Source organism: Poecilia formosa, unplaced genomic scaffold (genome assembly GCF_000485575.1).
Source record: "Poecilia formosa unplaced genomic scaffold, Poecilia_formosa-5.1.2 Scaffold237, whole genome shotgun sequence".
NCBI lineage: Eukaryota > Metazoa > Chordata > Actinopteri > Cyprinodontiformes > Poeciliidae > Poecilia > Poecilia formosa.
The window spans coordinates 246,175-269,881 of NW_006800176.1; the positions used below are offsets into that span (position 1 = coordinate 246,175).

Genomic DNA, 23,707 nt, shown 5'->3' on the forward strand with positions numbered 1-23,707 from the left:
CCTTCCAAAAATGTCATAAAGCCCCAACCAATCAAAAATAAAAAAATAAAAAAAATAAAACAAATAAACAATCACACCATTGAACTGCTTCAGTTAAACACCTCACAATCGTGTAACGTCGCAAGATGACAGTAACAGGTTCAGACAAATACCACACAGTAAACCCTCTCCCCTAACTCCCAAAACACAAATGACATAGAAATAAACATCAGTTATTTGTTTCACTTATGAGACCGATGCATACATGTTAAATGAGTGACTAACATCAGCCGACACTGAGATTAATACTGATATATCATACTACTAATGATAATAACAATAACAACTACAACAATAAAATAGATTATGTTAATCTATGTCAAGCTATAGAGTTTTATAAATATATATGATGAAATTATATTGGTGTTTTTAAATACAAATTTTGTTTGTCCCTTCTCCTCTTTATGTTTTTATTTGTCTCAGACATAAACTATCTCTGCTTAGTCTTGTCATTACATGCACCCTGTCTCAGTTTATGTGTTTTTCCAGGTCTTTCTTCACTGCCCCCTCCCTCCCTCCAGACTGGCTGCCCTCGTACATGCTCTCCATGTCAGACCCAGCTGTTACTACAAACTACTTGGAGGGCTTACAAGCCTAATTGCAAATCCTGACAACAGTACCGCTTTTACATCAAGGCCCAACGTCAACTATAAAAAGCAAGAATATGAGAGATTTTCTCTCTCTGTCCGCTGAAAATTCATTCCTCCTAAGCACATGTTCCCATCTGGTCAAATGTCATAATTTAGCTAAAACATTAGTAGAAATAACATAAATTTTTTTTTTATTTTAATTTACTTTTTTCGGATTTTGTTTTTGTTTCAATGATATTCATGTTTGTGTGAAATATCTGAATGTGTGCTTGGTGTGTTTGTGAAGGCATTTACAGCCCATACGTGGGATTGTTTCAAAGCTGTAGGCCCATTACATTCTTAAGATGGCCTACAAAACTAATTAATGTTCTCTGTCAAGGATTTTTCTGTAACCCAGGGGACCACAATGGATGGTTTATTTACCTCAATGACCTACTGACAGCAAATCTCATCTCTCATTGAGAACATGTGGGGGTTGGGGGGAATATAGGAAAGTTTCAGGTGGTAATGAGTTAGGCAGAATTTTCTGCTGTCATATATTGTACTGTTAAAGTTTACACTCATAGCATGGGCATCATGCCCAAAAAGTCACTTATATGATGAGTTTATTTAGTCCCTATCTGAGATACTGCTGATGACTGCTAGATAAGGAGTTCTTTGGCTTGTTGTTTGTTCTCTTTAAAATATACCAGAAAGGTTTCTTACATGTCATAGTACCAACCAAGACAGGAAACAAAGAAGGTTCATTAAAACTTCCTCTTTTGTTGACAAAGCTTTGCCCTCAGGTTAAGTTCAACAGCTGCCTAACACCTACATGCACTTTTAATATGCACTGTTGCTGTGCGTTTCCAGCTGAATGCTACAGAGCTAGATTTGTTTTTTTGCAAGTTAAATAAATAAGCGAGGTAGGTCATAGGCTTGTGTGTATCTGGGACATCTGATGTCCCGTTTTTCATTCTTTTGTCCCAGCTATGGCTACAGAACAGTTGCTAAATTCAAAGATTGATTTTCTTCCTAAGAGAAGAAATGTTGTGTTGCAGGAAAATTCATGCTGTGTGTGCCCTCCCCGTTTGAAGTGTTTGCCCTGAACTATTTCACTCCTCACTCCCTCCTCTCCATTCTGCTCTGGAGAAGGCAGTTACTAGGCGTGTATTGGTCTTATGTTTGCCAGTTCACAAAAAAAAAAGAAAAAGAAAGACGGACCATGGAAATAATAATAATAATACTAATACTACTACTACTACTGCTACTACTACTACTACTACTAATAATAATAATAATAATTATTATTATTATTATTATAATAATGCCAGGGATTGATATTATTATCAGAGTCCTTTACTGACTGCAACGGAGAATACCAGAAAAAAATACATGTACATTCCAGAAATAATAACAATGATAAATATTAATAAAATAAATAAATAATAAATAAAAATAACTATAAGTTATTTCGATTTTCCTGTGTTTTAATTAAGCAATATTTTAAGTCCCAAGTGTTGTAAAATGTTTTGGAAAATATAACAAAAGCGGACCCACCAACCTAAGTATTAAATGATGTCAGCAGGCATGTTTGAGGCCCCCTTTAGCCAGCCTCCCTGAGCACACAGCGAAAGTGAGCGTCAACAAAAAGGCGGGCAGAAGGTGGATTTCCTAAAACATACTGGCTATTGTTGCTGTCAATCAACCTATTACGCTTTGCCATTGGCTGAAGCCATTCGCATTTATCGTGCCATCTCGTCGAGCCGCTGCTGTGTAATAGCAGGTAACTTTCTTACGATAGCCTTCCGCTGTGTGACCTAGTGCTCGTATTTATCCTGCAGTTTGAAGATTACTCGTTCCGGAGATTGGAAGTAGGTGATTTTCTTGTTCCAAAAACGACAAAAGGTCAAATTCGCGTTTTCCCCTTGAACAGAAAACTCTCACATATCTGAAAGGCGTTTGAAATCGGACACCGCTGGCGTTGAGGCCCTCACTTTTTGCGCGGACGGATACGTTGTTACGTCTGACAATGTGGACGGAGGTGGTGAAGATGTCTACGAGAAGAATGAAATCATCTCTGTAGTAACAACAAGAAAGGAAGACGCGAGATTAGTTACTATAACAGAATTGTTTGTGCGTAGTCTTGTTACATTGTAGCAAACACGTGGGCGCTACGTGGAGAAAAGGCAGACTTCCCGGGGACAAAAGAAAGACATCCACTGTGCTCCAATGCGTTTCGTGCACTGAGGTCGAAATTCTCTTGAAGTTTTATGTTTTTCCCCCCTTCGAGTCTCCGCTTTTCTTTTTTACTGTTGGATATCACACGCACGGAGAGGAGAGGTAAATACTCAATCTTTCACCTTACACTTCGGGGGGAAGTTGCATGAATTTCATTGGCGTTTCATTGCCACCTAATTTTCGAAAAGTTTTTTTTTTTTTTGGGAATGTGTGGTTTAAGCGGGGGATGTGAGTTTTTTTGTCTGGTCTCCGGCTCGACCTCGGAGTGGAGGAAATTACTCCTTTGTTCTGCAAAATGACTCCTTTATGGTTAAATGTTGGTGGCTTTGCCTCTTTGTTTTTTCACCGTGTGCCTTTCTGCCACAGGCTCCAGCCACTGAAGTAGGAATATTAAATCTTTACCATTTTGTTATGCTGGGGGGGTATTTTAGCCAAACTTTGTGATGTGAATCATTTTCCCTGCAGACGTGAAGCAAACTTTCCATAAAACCCCCCCAATGGTACCCTTTAAACATTCCTTTATGGAAGTGTCTGGCCACTACTTATTTTATTGCACATTTGGCAGGAAATTCCTCACGATCCCACCCCCACCGTCTCCTCCACTGATCTCCCTCATAATGCACGACTTGAACCCTAATAGTAAGAGGAAGGGCAGCTTAAAATGTGCTGCGGGAAGTTTGGAGACCCACTCCTGCTCCTCTCGGTTGCAGTCGATGCACTTGCTCCACACAGGGAAGATAAAACTAGAGGTTATGGTTTTTGGTGAGTCTGGAGCATAATGTCAACAAGGCTCACAGTAAACAGAATGGGTTAGTTGTCAGCAGCTAGATTAGCTCTGGATGGGGCCTAGTGGTCCTGATCAAATTCTGGTGCCCAACATTTCCGCAGGCGCTGTTCTGTTCACTTTTTTTTCCCACCTTATTTATTTAGTATTTTGTTTTTTGCGTTGTGTTTGATTAAACTCGTTTATGTAAATGAAATTAAATGAAGTTACAAAAGTCATATTTTCCGTTTGGGCTGAGATGTTGACTGCTTCTAGTTTTGACCTTTCTTCACTTTTATTTTACAACTAGACTGAACTTTGCTAGACATGGGCTGGTATTAGATTTTTCAATATAAAACTTTTAAGGGAAAAACGTCATGGTTACATAACTATAAGTTAAATCAATTTGTAAAAAAAAAAAAGATGTATGTGTATATACTAGAAATTCAGCAATCATTTGTTCAGAAAACTGAATCAGTCAATTTTTTGTTTATTGCGTCTGATCGACATTGGTTGGTCAGATACTGAAAAAATCTATTTTTTCTTTTCCCTTTAAATGCATGAAAACTTAAAACTACAGCCGTTTTTGGTCTGTAAATGACAAAAGCTTTTCTTTGCTGCAATTTGATTTAAGTTTAATAAATATCAAATCTCTGCTTCAAGCACAGGTGTTAATGCATGCTTAGGATTAATTTGGCAATTCTTCCATTTTTCTGTTAGATTAAAAATTGCTACCTCTGTCAAGGAGTCTGAGGCACAAGTTTCTTCATCTATTTTGATCCTTGTGGAGAAATGACAGGTTAGATAAACAAAAAATTGTGAGAAATTGGTATTAGCTTAGAAAAGCAAATGGTCTGATTCCTTTTAGTGCTAAAACAATATAATGTTTGGATTAATAGTTACATAATAATGGTATCATAAATTATTCTTGATTGTGATACAAGCTTAAAACCATGTGTAGTATAAACAGTCTCCAGTATTAGTACTAGTTTTTGTCATCCTTTTGCTATAACCGTCCATGTTTGAATTTGTCTTTCTTGTTAGCTAGGGGAAGTGTTTAAGGCAGCTGGCTGGCAGTGTGCAGCATCAAATGCGTTGGTTGGGGGCAGCGCTGTGTTACTCTGTAAACCCGAGAGAGTGTTGGTCATTCTGTCGCTTTCTCTAGACGAACTTAAATCTGTAGGAATGATGTTATGGAAAAAATAGAGACTTATTCACAGCGTTGTTTGGAAATCTTAGTATATCTTCACTCCAGCTCCCTTCCCTAGATGTTACATACATGCATAGCAACAAGGCACATTGCTGTTTCTGATGCCACTTATCTCCTGTTGGTTGCTCTGAAGATTCAGCTTTTAGATCTACGGGTGTTTTTCTGAATGCAAAGCAGCCATTAGGATTAAGATGTGTAGCATTTGTTACAACTGTTGTGCATCTTAACTAGAGGTGCAGACTCTTTTGTGGAGAATGACCCGTCTTTTCTTTGTGTGGGGTGACAAAGGCCCCCTCTGCCACCCCTAATCTGCTCGCTTCAAATATTGATCCAGCAGTAGCTTAAGATGCCATTTTGCTACATAAGCCCCCCCCCCACGCCCTCCACTCCATGTGCTTTACTCATTGGTAGATTGTGGTTGAAAAGTTTGTCAGAGGTCTCCTTTATAGCTCCTGCATTCATGTTTTGTGATGTTCAATTAGTTTGTTTTGACTTGGACTGTAATATGTTTCTCCCATGAAGCGATTTGCTTTATTGTGATAATTTATTACCGCTTTGCTCCGCTCCAAAGTCAGTTAGCACAAGCAGACTCTTTTCTTTGCGTCAGTTTATCCCTTCGCTATTCGTGTTCACTCCACCTTCATCAAGACATGTGCTTTTTAGCTTCTTTTTGGTTGCGTTTGTGTCACGTCGGCCTATGCTATTTCTGAATTACAAAAGAGGCTGTAAAAGCACACCACCTGTTGGTGTCCAAGTGCCTCTATTCTTCCAGTTCCTCCCCGGAGCCGCCACCGCTGCCGCTCGGCTTCGGAGAGAAAGCCTTCGGGCTTGCACTGGAATGCAAAACACGGGGTAAATCCTGTATTCATGCTCACTGTTTCTTTTGACAAGCTTCTTTCTGAGTTGACATATGGTAATTTGGTAATGACGTGTTTGCATACAGTCATTAGCTCTGCCTTTCACCCCCATTTCCTTGGGCTAACAATAGTCCCAATTATGTCTGTAATTGTAAGTGTGTTACATTCTCTTTCATGTAGCAGTGATCGACATATGGTTCTTTTATTTGCCAGGGTTGCGTAAAATGAAAGACTTTTTTTTTTCTCTCTTCTTAAGTCATTACTCGGTAGTGATTTAACTCGGCGCACAGCGCTCATCAGTTCAGTCAGTTTCTGGAGGAAAATGTGTAAGTAGACCCCGTCTGTGCTGTGTCGTATTGAGTAGCCTCGTGTTGTCTTATTTTTCCTCCCTAATCTGTCCATAATTCATCAAGGTTGTAATCTGAGCAGCGTGTTTTTGGTCAAGTTACAGCCTTGTTTCCAACCTCTTGAATATACAACCCTTGCGTATGACCTGAAATTGTGTTTCATGCAGCTTAAAGGTGAACAACAGCTTTATTGGCAATGAGAAAGTGGCTTTAAATGAAAACATGTTGCCGCCGCTGCACCCCTGCTCTGGTGTCTCAGAGAGGGGAAAACAAATCTTGAAAGTTGTGATGTAACCGACAGCAGTAGAGTAGTCTCAGTCATTCATTACCATCATCATTCTTTTCTTGAACATGTAACTTCTCGTTGTGCTCGCAAGTGCAACTAAAATCCTGTATTTGCAAATTTCTCTCGTAGGGTTTGTTAGAGACTGAAGGGTATGAGCGAACAGCAGCAAAGAATGGCTGCAGTGGAAACTGACAAGGAACTCAGCGACCTCCTGGATTTCAGCGCGGTAAGAGAGGGGGAAGAGCGGTCTGGGTGGTTCTGGGAGGAAGAAGACAGTGCAATACAGGTCTGAATTATGAAGCGCAGTGAAAGATGGTGAGAATAACAGGAGTTGTGGGGAGTAAGAAGAAAGGGAAAGGCCAAATGTTATTTTAAGATTATGATAAACCTAATGAAAACATACCTACAGGGTCCATATGCATGTTCTGGTCTGAATAAGTATGGAAAACTATTGTGAATTTACTCCTTATTATTTTTGTACCCCCAAAAACTCTTTAATTATGGATGTATAACGTTCTTCTTAAAGGGTTAAATGTAATTTAGATTCTTTGTCTTTTGAATTGCCACATCTCACCTTAAATTTTTGTGAACTTATTTATTGGTTTGCAGTCACTGGGCAAGCGAACCCGCAGATAAACAATCGACCAAACTCTGAAAACAACCCTTTTGCTGCTGCTTTGGCATCTAGGCCTTCTGAAACCAGTTTTAACTGAAAATGTGGGATTTTAAAACTTGGTTTAATTAGCTGAACAACAAAGAACTAAAACTGTGTAGCTTTGAAGTTTGACTTACATAATTAAAGTGTTAATGTGTATTAAAAAAATGCTTTAAAGAATCTATTTGTTGTAGAGTAATTTAGCCTGCCGGGGACAAATCTAAAGGTTTTACAGAAGTTAAAGTAATGTTTAACTTACGGACAAGAAAAAACCCCATTAATAAACAATTTCCCTACTGGGTTGAACCATATTATGTTGTTTCATGATTCATAAACATAAAGTATTAAACAACATACTAGGAACACTGTTGGTGCTCAAATGTCTGAAAAATATATAACGTATGGATTTTTAAATTAAAAATCTGTTGAAATAGAGATTGGTGATATACAATATTATATTCACTGTAATGTCAACAAGTTATAAAAAAAATAATAAAAAAATTAATCACAATTGTTTTCCATATAAATCTATCACTCCCTCCAGTCAGAATCTCACAAAAGAAATGCTGTAAAAATAAAATGATTAAATAAGCTACTTCACATTATGTAACACATTTATGCTGCAGAACAGGGGATATTTGCATTCAGTGTGTATTGAGGCCCTCAGTAACATTACGAATCGCAGCCACATTTTACGTGGCAGCGATTAAATGTGGCTTTTCACAATATATTTATATATACATTTTGTCTTTTGATGGCCAGCCTGTAGTTTTACATCATGTTACTTTATGAAGACTGATTGAGGATGCCTATTTAGTTTTCGCACTGACCTTCAAGGGAGTGGGTATATTCCCCTCAAAAAAACCCAAAAAAAAACAAAAAACTGTTTTCTGCAGTTAAAAGTTGCAGTAGCCTCCTTGTAGGCAGCTGACTGGCAGTGCACAACAACAGGTGGGGTAGAGGTGCTGTTGTCACGCTATAATCAATGCAGCTAAAAATACAACACCCACCCACTGAGGCACTTTATCTCATTAAAACCACTTTACAATATATAAGCGATATAAACACATTTTTACAATAGTGGTAATGCCTAATTGACACAGATTAACTCAAATGTTTATGTCCTTGGAGTCCAAAACCTACTCATTTTGTTGTGATGTTACAGTGGAAATATTGCTAAACCTCAGGGTTGGATTTAGCGAATCAAGCTTTAAATTTAGGCCGTTCAGTCATGTAAAGGTACGAAGAAAGAAGTTCCCAGTGCAATTAGTGTGCTAGATGAAAAAATAAACAAGGAATCGCGAATAACGGCAAGAAACGCCTGCCTATTATTTGACTCATTTTTATTTCGTTAACAGGATCTTTGGGGAAAATACAGTGTTGTAAACTGGGCTGAACGGAGAGCTTCTGTGTCTGTTTTTGTCATATTTTAAGGAGAGATTTTTACTGTTGTTGCTCTCAGAGCTATTCTCCTGACATTATCTACAAAGCGGATGGAGACATTCTGCTCAGTGTTTTTTTTTTCTTTCCTTTTTTGTTTCATTTTGTTGTGAAACCTTTTGCAGCTTAACGCTGACATAAACATCTCATAGCTCCAGCAGAGATGTGTTTAGTCTTTTCACCCAAACAAACTGAAAAGCCGACATGATTTTCTTTTCTTTTTTCTGTGTGTGTGGCTCATCAAGTATTTTCTAATGGTTAATGCATACTTGGTAGCAGAGGTCATGTTGGAGAAATAGGACACATTTGAATGAACTGATACTCAGTAAAGCTCCTTTCTCACTTGTTGTTTTGTCTAACACAACAAATCTAACAAATGTAACACATTTACATCATAATAAAAACACAACTTTTGATTATATATTTAGGTTTCAGTCCCACATGGGCCTTTGTTGAATTCTCACTATGTAATAAGTTTGAGTAGAAATACTGCACAAAATTGTAAAACAGAAATTAACAACATTATCTAATTTATTTTTTATTTAAAACAGAAAAGTAACAGTTTCTACTGTTCTTAAAATAATCTAGCTTATTGATAATTTTTTCAATGTTCAATATTTTAAATTTGATTCATAGCATAAAAAAAGCAATGTTTAAACATCCATTAAATTGGCTAGTTTAAAAGCCCATGTTGAATGGAGTAATGTATTGCTGCAGAAGTTAACCAAGCTAATATTAGCCTGGTAAAACAATATTAGCCTCATAGCCTCGTCTAGTCAGGCTATCTGCTCAGTCAGGGAGTTTGCTGACATGTTGTAATTTGCCAAAAGCAGTTTTAAATGACATTACCTTTAAATGGTTGATGCCCCTTTAGTTTCCATGCAATGCTTGTGTTTTTGAATTTGTTTTTCTTGTAAGCATTTGACAAGTGTAGGTCCAGTCTTTTAGCTCGCTGACTGGCAGTGCACAGCAACAGGTGAGGTAGGTGCAGCAGAGTCAGGGAAAACTTTGATATCCTATTTGTAGAACTTTAAATATTAGAAATAGTATATCACACCATGTTAGTGTTTTTGAAAGCATTTTTTTTTTCTTGCGACTTAAAGGAAACAGATGGAAATGAACAAAAACAAAACATAAACATAACGATGAACATAAAAATATGTGTTGTTTAAAAGTTTGATGTCGCTGAAGGTCCGTTTGTGAACTGCTGTTCCTATTTTTTATTTTATTTTTTAAGTGTTACACATGCACAATAGGCAAATAAGTCATTTTCACTAAGAAGAATCAGGACAATAATAATGATTCTGATGAAATAAAGCAATTAGATAAATAAATCAATGTACTTAAGGACAATTTGATGGCAGCTTTCTTCCATGTTGTTAAACAAATCAATCCTATCCTTGGTATAAGTTGATCCCAACAACCGACTCATGCCTCGTATGAGTTACAGACGTTTAGGTTGATCAGTAACCCTTTTCTGTCTACAGGTTACTTTGGCCTGACAATGACAAACGGATGAAGAATTGTTGGAACAGTGTGCACTTTTCTTTTTGTTTACCAAGTGGCTGGTCAGAGAGTCGGGCATGGGGAAAAAAAGCAGGATCTCTGTAAATGTGGTCAAATTTGTTCGAAGGAAACCCGTCCGAGTGAGTAGATCACTTCACCAAGATCATAGGCCGCACTGGCACATTTACTTCTAGTGCCCCAGTTCTGAAAATGTTAGGTTCGTGCAGCAGACAGTGCGGTGTCTGGTGAAAAATCCAGACCGCACCACGGCCTCGTGGTGGAGCCCACAGAGGCTCAGTGACATCACTGTTAGTTAATGCACATATTAGTCATAGCACTGGCTTTAGATGTCTGATGTTAGGCGGCCGTGTCTGATGTGTGCACAAGTTGGGCAAGGCTTTGTTTGTTCTTCAAATAAATTTGTTTGCTAGTGTGTTTCACTGTCGTGGTGGAAGGTGTAAACAACGTATAAGTGCTGCTAAATCAATCAATCTTTGGTACATAGCATCAAAGATTGAAAAGAAGAGAAGCAGGAAAACCTAAGCCTATATGTGAGAGATGTTATAAGAGTGTGAAGTGTGCCTTGCTTTGTTGGTTACGTTATCTCTGCTTTTGTCTTGCAGATGTTTGCGCCGCCAGTAGCCAATGGGAAGAACAGGACAATGACACTAGCCAGCACTCATTTCTCTGGGCCAGGTAAGCTTCTGCAGTTCTGTATCCACCCAATATCTTCATCAGTGCTACCTTAGCACTCCTCTTCATATGTTTGTTTCTGCTTTTGTTTGCAAATCAAAACACTCTGAAGAAATTTCTAGATGTTTCACAGTTGATCTAAAAGAAAATGTGACTAATAAAGATCTCTCCTGCACGATTAACACCTGAAAGATGAGAAGCAAGTGTTTGAAAGGTCAACTCACCAACATCATACCTGTAATTTTTCATCTCGGGTTTTGTGGTCGTTTGTCACACGGTTTCGCTTTAACTCATGCAGGTTTTGATATCACACTTACCACTTCAATCATAAGAAAACACATGTTAAACACATTTCCGGTGCCCATCCAGTCACAGCTTTCAATTTAGCTGGAAAAACACTCAAATGTCCCCAACTTTTCAAGAGAATTACAACAATTTCTGTTTTATGTGAGATTTGACCTTCAGAGCCACAGTGATTCTTTAAACTTAAGCCAAATATTATAGAGAAAATTGCAGGTTTCCTGTAATATTTAAGTAATTCAAAATCAGTTTTAGTTTTTTTTTCTATGTGGCACATAGAAATCAACATGAATGACTAGTTTATTTTTATTCAATGGGAAAAGAACAAAAATGCCTCTTTGTTGTTCTGCCCTTCAACATAAGATAAGCAAACGGGTGCTGGAGGATTTTTATTATTTGTATCTGTTTTGTATAAAACACAAAACAAAGACATTAAGCAAGTGTCTTCACTTAAGCATTAAATAATATGTTTCTCATTTTAGAAAACTTTTTAAAAGCGCATTAAAGAACTTTCTGTTGGCTGGTGCATTTATAGACGCAAAATGCTCTCAGATCCTTCTTTCCATGCATTTAAAGAATAGGAAAAAGATCTGCATTATTTGACCTGTTGATCACATCAGACATTGATAAAACAAAACTGGTTTATTACCATGTCTGCCAGATCGATTTGTGCTTCTTTAGAGCTGATGAGATTTTTTTTATCGCTTTTTCCAAAAAATGCAGTTCTTACATATTTTCACAAAGCAGTTTCAGGGAGACGCTCGTGTTTATTGAAGTATTTAAAAACTCTTCCACCAAACTTGTGTAGCCTGCGCAGTTTGAAGCTGAAACTTTCTGAGAACACATGCAGGCACCCTCAAAGCCCTGAGCCGCCGTTCCCATCATCCTGAAGGTTATTAGTAAGTCGTGTTGCTTTCGTTCCTCTGTCACCGTGCCAGCCTGGTGTGTGAAATCGAGTCACACTCTCCAGTTCCCCAGAGTGAGAAGTTGGCCGCTGAGGAACAAAGGCAAAGAAGGGGGCTTATGGACTTGAAACAACTCCCCCCACCCTGAAGTGTAAAACACTCCTCCCCCAACACAGCACAGGGTTCTTACCCCCACTGATCTGCAGGAAATGGCTCAAGTCTGAGACAATGTGCCTCACCCCCAGCTCACAGCCTCTTAAACTGGCCCAGCATGCAGCGAGTGGGCAGAGTGGAGAAGGAGAGCTTGTTGAATAGGGGGATCAGACCGGGGAAGGCAGGATTCTGTTTGTTTCTGTTACAGCAGGCAATTACTCAGCAGTGAGGAGTTAATTCCTCCCTCCTCCTCATGTCCTAAAGTGTGGCCCTTGGTCATTGACACCCATTATAATGTGGTACTTAAAGCTGTCACCTTTAACATCAGGAGATCCTGCAGGTACTCTTTAATAACTCCGGAGTCAAAGTGCTAACACGTGCAGAGTCTCACCCAAGTGATTTTTTTTGTTTGTTTGTTTTTCTATTACATCCCCAAACTATATTTAATCCCACATTTATTAAATGCACTTAAATAAAAGGGGTGATTATGTTCACGTCTATTCAAATGCTTATTTGAAGCCCTGCTCCAATGTTTTCTTGCTAACAGCGGCTCTGTTCCCCGAGGCCAGGAAACTCATTTGTTGCAGAAATGATGACCATCACAAAACAATGTCCATCTCTGACGTCAGCCCAGCCAGCTTGTATATTCAGAGACCCAGCAGCGCGGGAACGGTAGCGAGCAGCCTAGTGGCCCACCAGACCACCTCTATTCATCAACACAAAAGTGCTCAGAGGGGTGCTAATTGCATTAGGCGTCCTTCTCCCTTCCTCAGTGGCCTGTGCGTGTGGAGTATGGAAGGGCGGGGGTGTCTTGTGTGGAGTGGAGGCAAAAGGGAAGGAGGAGAGGAGTGGTAAGAACTGTGGGATGTTTGAGGAGTAGGGGAGGCAGAGTGTGACGGTGAGTGGTGGGAGTTGGCTAAGCCCCGCAAGCCTTCAGGCAGGCGTCCCCTCAGTCACCTCTGCAGCTGCTGGCAACGTCTCCAACCCCCCTCCCTCGCACAAACAACACAAATACGAGGGACATGACAGGCTCGCTTCCTGTCGATCACTAAAAAACAACTGAATTTACACATCTGGTGTTTCTTTTTTAACAACTTTGCCTTTAACCTTTTACATTCTCGCTGTTTTCCCGGCTGCGTTTTCTTCATACGTTTCTGTCCAAATTACGAAGGTCTTGTACAAAAATAGAGGGGCAAAAAAAAAAAATAAAAGGACATCTGAAAGGCGAGTGGCTTCCTTCTTCAGCAAAATTAGATGTCTTCTCAGCCTGCAGCCATGAGAAAGCTTTGTAGTTGAGAAAAATAAATATTTTTCTGGGCTCTGGTTTTCAGTCAGTATTTGTCTTTCCATGCGAGTACAATCAAACAAGCTAAGCCGAAGTCTAGGGAGATTCAGACGACTTGTAAACAAACCAATCCTCTGACTTTTATTTATGTTAATAAAAAAAAGACAATTAAAATCAATACAACTTTGCTGCAATTATCCAAATTTTCCTCACCTCTTGCTCCACAATTCATTATATTTAGTTTTCACAGCTCTAAACATCCTTAAACATAAACTCTTTCATCTCCTTAGGATTATTGGACATGTCTGTACATTATTTTCTCAATTTAATATAAGATATAGAGAATATAATTTCTACTGGAGTTGTTTGATTTATTCTTAAAGTGTTATAAAATAAGGTCAGTCTTAATTCTTAATGTCTTTCTACTGAATAAACAAGAAATTAAGTTGCTGTTTTGTTCATTTTCTCATTATTGTTGGGGCAAAGACATAAAGGTATAAAAATGGTCTAAAATGCAAATTTAACACAAGTATATAACTTATTTTATTTTCAAGATTAGAGTTAGAATAATCTTATCCATACCATTCACATAACTAAACAGAAAACGAACAATTGGTAAATTTAGGATTAGCTTTCTCTACTTCTATACTTATTAACATTGTGCTTTTGTTTGCATTTCCTCTCTCTATAGAGTAAAACCAGTATAACGAGCTGATATCATCTGGTTAATTAGTGACACTATTTGTTTATATAGAGCCTCAAGTCTTAATAAAAGGAAAGGGTGGGGCTTGTGGGGCTTTTCATGACTGGAAATATTTCCAGTCATGAAATTTGTGCTTCCTGTAAGCAAGGGAAAAGTGCAGCAAAGTTGGTTTTGGTAAAGAAATGAATTTTAAAAAAATGGTTTTTGTCAATCTTTTCTGAACAAAAACAAGGCCAAACAAGGTATGACAAAACTTTTTTTAACGGTGATTAAATTCCCCACCCCAACAACTGAAACCCATTTCAGGTGTGTGAAAAAGCAGAGGATTTTGAAACTACATCAGAAAGGCTCGGTCAAATAAAGCCTTGTAGTAAATGTAGTAAGATTAACTTGACCACAAGAAAAACGAAGACAAAAGACTAAACAGCGACTGAAACCTAAGTACTTTTTGAAATAAAATAGTTAGGAACCCTGATTTCAGTGTTACTACAGAAATGTAGTTACCATCTTTCCAGTTGAACAACAGTTTGCAGCAGCAGGTAGGGGAGGGGCAGAGCTCTGCTACTTTATAGTTGAAAAAACTCTGATCATTGCTGTAATTTCTCGGTCTTTGCATTAAAATTTTTGCTAAACCTTGATGCTGGTTGTTACTGGCCTGTTGGGGAATCATAACTTGGCCTGTCTACATTTTTATAAAACAAGCAACACATGCCCAGTTAAGAATATGTTGGGCACATTTCCTTAGTCTGTTTTTTCAGTGGCTAGCCACCGTAGCATTAGCACTCACCTTTGCAAAAGCTTTGCAGGATAGAACGTCTCCAGCCTGACCACAAGTTTGAAAAATATGCTTGAACAAACTTTAGTAAGGATGTTTTCCCATAGATTACAGATGCATTAAACTTGTGAACTTATAAACAAGCTGGAGTTCACAGACAAAGAGCTTCATTGTGCATTTAAGGAACGCTATGTAAATTCAAACATCACTTCTGTCATTCAAAGCAAATTGTAAAACCGTGTGGATGTTTCAAGTATAGAATAAATTTAAACATTTAGTTAACATTTTTATCCATTTCAATTATGGGTAAGAAAAACATAATTGTAGACTGAAGAAAATGGCTAACATGCTAAATGTACTAGCATGGCAGTAAAAGTGAAGCTGGAGGGAAGCTTGAGGCTTGTATCATTTAGAAATGTTCTCGTGTGTTTTTTCACATATTCTTGGAGATGGAAAATACACTGTTGCCCTGAAAGTTTTTTTTTATTTTTTTTTATTTTTCTCTTCTATTTAGCCAAAAATTACATTTGTATATGTATGTTGTAAACATATTAATTGATTCTTAATAGCCATGCATCTTTCTGTTTGGGAATGATAAAGTATCTTTTGTTGATCTTTTTGGACATTTTAACAGAAATTTGGCTTTAAGTTACTACATGTCATGTTGCTCTAGTATTAAGACATTTTCTATCTGTAAGAACCCTTGCCTACTCAGGGATTCTTGTTAATGTTTGTTGTTAGGTTTACTGGGCAGAAAGTATACATTTTAGTTTTGGTGCATGTGTCTGCTTGATGATTACTAGAAAACTGGGCAGTTTTGACCTCTCTGCGATCGGTTGTTTTGCACAACTATGATTTATCCCCTAATCATTCATACCTTCAGCAGATTTGGGGTTGAAGTTATCTTTTTATCTTCAATACCAAGTAATGTAGATGCTTTAAAGAGGCCCAGAGAATCTTGAATCTTTTCGAGACTCTGGGGGGGAAGCTAAAGATTAGGGTGATTTCAAGGAAAGCCTCAGAGTTGAGAGTTCACATAACTGGTCTTAATACTAAACAGCGACTGAAACCTAAGTACATTTTTGTAGTAATAAACAAAAATCTGGTCACCAGTTATAAGAAGGGTTTGATTACTATAATGCAAATGGAGATTTTTCAGTTGATGATTGAGAGGATTGGAGAAATTTCAATGCAACTTATGTTTTTATGAAATGTAAAATAAAAATAAACTTTATGCTTCTTTTACATTGTGTAACTTTTGAGCTGTGCATTATACTCTTATTAGAAATAAACTTCTCAATTTTTTTAAAGTATTTATCTCACTATCAGGATTCTTGGAGCATTCATTTCTAATTTTTTAAACTGACTTACTTGAAGTGAAGAGCTTTCTTTTTTTTCTGTTTTTTTTTTTCCCCGGGTTTTAACTGTTTTTGATTTGCAAAAGCATCCAAATCTAAATATCAAAACAATCTCTTTTTTGCAGGGATCAGTGTTGTATTATTACATATAAATTAAAAAAATATGAATAGCTTTTAGGTATTCTGTTTTTCCCCCATTGTTTGCTATGATTTGATTTGACACGGGATAACAATAGAAGAATCTCTATTCTGGCATGGTTGGAGCTCTCATAGGCGTCAGTGCCACCTCCGCAGCTCTCCACCTTGTTTTAATTGCCTTCAAGTTAATTACTCCAGTAAGTGTGAAACAATGTTGTCAGACTTCCCCTGCACAGTGCTTTCACTCTGTGCTCTGCACCCCTGTTGGCCAAATGGGGGAATCATAGGTGGATGAATAGTTCTTTGGAAATAGCTGTAAACATGAGTGGGTGGGGAGGGGGCTTATTGGCTCCGTTGACCTGGTTAGTTGACAGTTACATGATGTTTGTGTGTTAACATTTTTTCTTTTGGTAAATATGAAATACTTTGTCTTGCAAACGTCTTTCAGTGCACATGTTTACCCTTTGTTGTAGATTTTTTTTTTCCTTGCTAATTTGCTTTTACTGTAGGGTCTCTTGGCAACAAGCTTTACCTGAAGTGTCTCCATACAAAATCTGTCAACCTAATTTAGCAGTACGCTCATCACCTGATGAGTCTGTATTAGAGCCGATCTGAAGGTGGGCACGGCTGATCCTTTAAGGTCCCCCCTCTCCTCCCCGTTCGCCTGATTCTCCATGCCACTGGCATCGGCCCCATAGATCACGGCTGTCGCAGCGTGTGTAGGTGCTTGCACCGCTCTGTTAGCCTCATCGCTCATTCTCACTCGTCAACCAGGCTGCTGATCTCACCCAGACCCCGTCTCACTCCCCTTCCTGACTGCCTGCCTCCCTCTCGTTTCGTCTCCTTGCTTTCTCCTTCCACTCGCTCGCTGCTTTGCTTTCTCACACACATTTTTTTAATTAGGCAAAAATCAAAGGCACAGTATGAATATTCATAAGGAAACTGCATTAATATGCACAATTATGCAAATCAGCATGCAATTAAGCCTTGTGTCTCCAGAGAGCCTGGATAGCATTAGTGCATTAGACAGGGAGAAGGGGATGATGGGGGTATTTTGGAGTTTTCTGCTCCACCAGTCTTCGACTGTGTTTTCTTTGTGCCACACTTGAATTCTTTCTTTACCTCTACCATTATGCTTCAGTCTTTTTCTTCACATTTTGCTTTGTTTGGGGGAAATTTACTTGGAATAATTAAATGTGACATAGATAACATTGTACCTCATGCATTACATTAGGAAGTAAATGGTTAATTTTATGGTATTCAGCAACCATAATGAACTCTAATGGGAACATTGCGCAGCATTTCAAACATGTTTTTCTTGCAATATTATTAATAGTCTTATCATCTTTGGTAATCCAAAACAGAGTTAATATTAAGCAGTTTGTGTCTAACCTGTCAGTCCTAACTGTTTGCAACTCAATATTTTTTTTTCCAGCAATAGATGAGCGCAGTGGCTCTGGATCCTGGGGCTCCACAGAACAGAACAGTCCCTCATTCACCACCCAAGGACGGGTAAGATTTAGTCGCACCTGAATTTAAAATTGCATATCTAAGGAGCAATACCAGATGCTTTGATACCGACACCCTCGCATGTATTCATTTAATCACACAACCAGAACTGAAAATGCACAGCCTCCCTCCTGAAAACTGCCACAGCAGTGTGCCATATATGATTTGCAGTGGTAGTGTTTTTTCTTTTTGCTTTCCACCTAATAACCTTGGCCCAGGATCCTGCATTGGCAAGCACCCTTGTAGCTCAGAACCTCTGTTGAAGCCCAGCGGTAATTGCAGCTTCACATCCAGCCTAACTGTCTTGGCACCGGTCTGTAAATACAAAGTACAGGGGGTGAAATAGATGCAGAAAGCTTTGATTACCACAAGTTGATAATTAAGAAAGTCAGTCTGAATCCCTCGAGCTGATGCAGATTTGTTTGGCATTGCTCCCGTTAGCTAGAAAGAGAAACCGAGGGGAGATAACTGCTAAGGTACATAGGAAAACTGACAACATGAGGATGGCTCTGTATTTAGACGTGTTGCCCTCTGCATGTCATCAGGGATGGGGAGTCAACTCCGCAGCTTGGCTTCCAGTTCCAGTTAAGATGCAAAAACAAAGACTTCAGACTTGACTTGCACTCTTGCTCCTAAGACTCAAGAATCAATAAGAATCTGTTGAATGTAATTAGATATTAAAGTAAGGTAGTAGTTGTGCATCATTTCAGCGATTCTTGTCCTTCTGAATTACCATAGTGTATACAAATGACTGGTAGTCATGGTAACGTCACACACAGCACAGATTAGCTCTGTAATGTTTCTCGACAGTCAGAGCCAGCAAAAGGAGTTATTAGCAGCTTACATGTTTTGTTTTTACTATTGAACTAATATTAACAGTAACAATACAAGTGCAGCACTGATAGAAGTGTGCATATTTTCTTCTTCACTTTCATCTGACATGTTATTTTCTCAGCATCATTACAGAGACACTTTCAGTATCCTCAAAATGAAAGCTCTTCTGGGTTTTCCTATCACATGTTCAATTTTCTCTTGCATTTGCTAACTACACTGTCCTTTCCTCTTTATGTTTAAGTTTACTGGGCTTACCTTGAAGCTTGTACTTTGTATTATTTACCATAATTTCTGGACAATTGAGTATTATTGGAAAAAAAAGTACCATTATAGGTGTCTATAGGATAGGATATCTATATGCCACAGGTGTTCAAGTTTTAACATGATACTTACCCCAAAAGATTTTTACTTTTAATGAAATACATTCTGGTAAGATACAAAATTTACATACCATAAATGCTTTTCCAAACAGTGCCTGTAGCATGGATGCTACAGGCACTGTAGAATGATATTGCTTTAGATTCAAACGAAAAATAGACTTTTCGCCTACCAGGAAAAGTCATAGATTGCCATTATTCATCTTCCTCCAGTGCACTAAAACTATTAAAGTCATCTTTTTGGTGTCAGGATAGAAAAGCATCAAAATTACTTCGTCACGCACTTCCTCGGTCTGTCTTTCGTTGTCGCTCTCAATGTCACTTTCGTTTCGAGGCAAATTTGCCCTTGAGCTTGTGCTGTCCTCTTCATCACACAGCAGTCCAGCCTGTCGAAACCCTTTGATGATCCATATATTAGCAACATCATTGTTTAAGCCACTCTGTGTGGAAAAAGTAGCAATCAGTAGTCCAGAAATTACAGTGTACCTGATGACAACTGCAAAGTAAAAAGAAGTAAAACATTTGAATACTCCATACTGCGCTATGTAGAGTGGAAGTGGTAAATTTGAGTGCAGAGACAAAAAATCCTTAAATATATTAATACAAATACATTAATGATACTTAATAATTAAAGGTGTTTGTTTTGGGGTTCTTTGGTATGTTTTTCTGGCAGAAATTAAACTACTTCTACTAAGCTTTTTACAACATAAATACATATTTACATTTGAAGTTGGGTAATTATTATAGTTTATTTCAAATAATTCCCAGGAATCAACTTGACCTGAAAAAATAAACAAAATATTGGAGACATTGCTCACCTCGGTATGCAGGCTGCTAGAAGCTGAAAGTGAAACTCTGGTTTGACTTTCCTACTGTCTGATTAAGTGATTAATAATTATCTGACCACTTCGGGGCACAAAAGGAGCATTAAAGTTTAATTTTCTGATGGTCAGTTGATCCTAAAGATCAAGATGTTGACACCATGGCGAAAGTATGGACCTGGAGCACAGTAAACTCCAAACCAGGCACTATTTAGAACTGGAGTGCTCAAAAAAACAACGCGTGTACTTTGAAGATCTGATGGGGTTTGATGTTGATGTTGCTCATAGTTCTTATCGTTACATCTTTTTTTTTTTTTTTTTTTTTTTTACCAGCATGTCTGGCAACATCAGAAATTGTCACAGCAGCTCAACAATATGAATGCACAACCAACCTACATAAATACTGGCATTCAGCAGTCTGAACAGCATTTATCACTGTCCATGAGAAACTTCAGACTTGACTTGTACTTAAAAACACAAATGTATTCAGACATTTAAACTTGAACCTGAGTTGTATTCTGTACCATTGATCCTGCAGAGCTACGGAGAGGGATCCCACTTCAGTGAACATGAAGGCTTGTCCTCCCCATTTATTAGTTCAGGGATTGCAGGTATGTCCTTTAATTTACTTTTCTACAGCTACTACCTAATTTTCTGACCCTACATGTTACTGTTGACACTTTTGATTGGATGGCAATTTGTACTTTTTGACTACAAAAATAGTTTTGTAGTGAAACGTGTATGTGTGCCTGCATTCATAGTCCTGTGTGTGTGTGTGTGTGTGTGTGTGTCTGTCTGTGTTCATCCGTTGAGGGTTGGGGATGTTAGGGTGCTGAAGCAGAAACCCTCCCTGGGGTTTTGTCTGGCGGGCGGCTTTATGCAGCTGAGCGTATTGAAAAAGGGGGAAGGCCTCCCTGAACAGTTTCTACTTATGAAAACCTACTTTTCATTTCTGTTATCACACATCATTGCATCCGAGTGTTTTTGAGCAATCTGCTCTAATTACGCCAAAGTTTAAGCATGTTTTTTTTCCCTTGTAGGTAAAAACGAGAGGCCACCGTACACTCCCTTCGTAAGCCAGGTATGTTCCACCATTCACAGTCCTTGTATGTCTCTGACCATACAAGTAGAAACTAAATTTAATGCCGAATCGCTAAAGGAAGCTCCATTTTCTCAGTTCTCTTTTCAGACGCTTTGAATTTACAACCGTCTTTGTTTCTTAGAAGAGAAGTTGATGTTTTTTGTTGTTCTTTCCCCACGCATGTTGTTGGTAAAAGATTTGCTCTCTCTGTTTCTAGCCTGGTTTATTTCCAAGTGACATAGCAATGCCCAGTCCAGATGCTTTGTCTCCCTCTGGCATAAAGTCAGGCTCTCAGTTTTATCCATCATATCCCAACAACCCCCGGAGAAGGCCGCCTGAAGGAGGCTTAGGTAAATGAAATAAAAACCATGAAACATTCCTTGGTGCTGTTAAAGCTTTGTTTTGTTTTTTGTTTTGTTTTGGTTTTTTACCGCATAAAGATGTCGAAGTCTGTTTTCCAAATGTTAAGATTACATTTTTACCAGATTTGATCAAAAAGATAAAACCCATCTCTTCCCTTGATACCTAGTTAAAATGATACACTGAAAGATCTGAGGCTGATCAGATACACGGGTTTGAGATGATTTAATATGACCTTATATTTCATGGAAGTGTGTATCAGTACTGCAGAAGATATGAATATGTTAGGAAAAACTACCAATTATACCCTATTGATGTTATACATTTTCTTTAATTTATTTACTTTTGCTTAGATAACAATGTATTGCCTATATACCAACATACATCAATATGCTATAGATGTACAAGAAGTATTCTTATGAATAGTCTGTTTTCTGTGAGTAAATGATTAAAAAAAATATATGCTGTGAGAGTTTTTAATCAAACAGAAAAATAAAGGAATTACAAAATCCTTCTTATGTATGCATTTAACCAAGTTTTCTTAAGCATAAACAAAGGGCATCAATCTACACACTGTGGCGCGATGCCTTCATAGAGACAGTTTTAGGTCTTTTAACCGACCTGCTCATCATCTATCAGAGTCAATTATGAACAAACCGGCTGAGTGATTAATTCATCTCTACTTTGTACATGTATTTATTTCACCATGACTATATGTTCATAATACATCAAGGGAGACAGTGTTTTTTTCTGTTATTTATTTTTTTTCATGTGTTTGTATAATTAAATATAAATGGAAATCACCAAAGAAAATAAAGGCTTACCGCAATAAAAACATAAGCAAATGGGACGAATGAGATTCAACTTAAATTGTTTAACTTGGTATGAATGGGACCTGTCAGTCTTGATTTAAATTGAATTAAATAAGTGCTTGTCTTAAAATCCAAATCCAAATGGTAGCGGCCATTTTATGTTTGTCTTTTACAAGAAATAAATATATTTTTAATCAGCTTTACTCTGGTTATAGATGAAGAAAGAGAAACACTTTGTCACTGACAAAGTGTTCAGAATTGCTGAAATTGGATCAAGGACATAACCATGCATAATGTTTGCTTAAATTTAATTTATGTTTGCAGTTCTTATTTTTTTAAAACTATTATTCTGATGTGATTTTTTTTTTTTTTTTTTAATGTTCTGTCTACAGAGACCCAGCCAAAGAAGATTCGGAAACCCCCTGGCCTGCCTTCCTCGGTGAGAACTCCTTTCTTCTCGTCTCCTCAGCCAGTTGCCCGTTTTCTTTTCTGCGTGCATATCCTGCGGCTCCCCCGCCCCGCATTGAGCCGTCCTGTAGCAGACAGGAGTAAAGACCGTCTGCTCAGACATACACTCAGAGAGCTGCCAGTTGCATCATTGTTGTGGTTGTTGCTGCAGTCAGGTGGTCTTAGGTGGTGTTTGAGATGCTTGTCTTCCTTGCAGTCGGGCACTTTTATCTTGTCTTGTAGTAGTTTTGACAAATTTATGAACTGATTTCTTTCAACAGCCTGATCTAAACTGGATAAAGGTGTAGAACATGGTTCCTATGCAGTCTGGAAAAGTATAACATTTGATTTTCAGTGTTTTATAGACCTAAACGGATATTTATAAAGAAAACGATGATTGGAAAAATATTCACATTTTCTCCCATTTCTTTTCTTTTTGTTTTCCTAAAAGAACAAAACACAAAGTTGAGGCTGGAAAAATCAGGTATATTCACGTAGGAGCCCTGGTGGAATGAAGGTTTTCAGCTACCAAAGTTGTTCTTTATTGTGTAAATGTAAACATTGTGTTTGGTTTTTAAAGTCATTCTCCAAAAAATGCTTCATTTACTCCTACAGTTCATCATGTGGTAACTTAGATAAGCTCATGATTAGCATTTAACATCTTAAATCTCTCAAAACCTCAGCTCTCGTCCAAGCAGGATAAAGTTTCTGGTGATGGCATGCCTGACTGTAACTTGTGTCATTTTTTGTCAGCGTGCCCAGAGGTAATAGCAGTCGATGGGAGGATGACGGCAGCCGCACATAGCTGCAAATACAAGTCACCGTTACTCATTTTATTGAACTGAATCAGGTTCATGCCCATTCATGAATCAGAGTCACATTTTAGGTTTGACGTGTGTACTCATACCCAGCCTGTCTACTTAAACAGTTTATAACAAAATAAAAAGAAGTGTTTTTAGTTGGAAAATCTACAAATCAAAGTGAAGTAAGCAAAAACACAAGCTTCGCCCATTTTTTTTTCCTGCTCAAATTGATTCTGAAATGTCTTAAGCAATAGTTAGTGGATTTCTTTTTTAAGTTTGCAGGACACTTGAGTGTTAACCCTAACACACAATGACTTAAAGTCCTTGTGGGCCAGTGCCCTGCATGGTTTGGATGTTTTGCTGCTTGAACACACCTGATTTGCATGAGTGGGTCATTAGTAGGGTCACGCAGAACGCTGGAGGAGGAAAGAATTGATTGG

At 38.1% G+C, this 23,707-nt stretch overlaps 1 protein-coding gene across 10 annotated transcripts in view; it reads left to right on the plus strand.

Annotated features, from left to right (window-relative positions):
* Positions 1-2,390: 2,390 nt before the first annotated feature.
* The window catches only part of tcf3b (transcription factor 3b), a 35,637-nt gene continuing 14,320 nt past the window's right edge, over positions 2,391-23,707 (plus strand). For 8 of the 10 annotated variants that reach the window (XM_007569153.2, XM_007569157.2, XM_007569155.2 and 5 more), the window contains exons 1-8: positions 2,489-2,951; positions 6,442-6,538; positions 10,537-10,609; positions 17,659-17,735; positions 20,303-20,375; positions 20,805-20,845; positions 21,063-21,195; positions 22,410-22,456. In XM_007569153.2, coding sequence (XP_007569215.1) covers positions 6,464-6,538; positions 10,537-10,609; positions 17,659-17,735; positions 20,303-20,375; positions 20,805-20,845; positions 21,063-21,195; positions 22,410-22,456 — 519 coding nt within the window. In that variant the 5' untranslated portion in view covers positions 2,489-2,951; positions 6,442-6,463. The other 2 variants (XM_007569154.2, XM_007569163.2) reach the window with 2 other exon arrangements.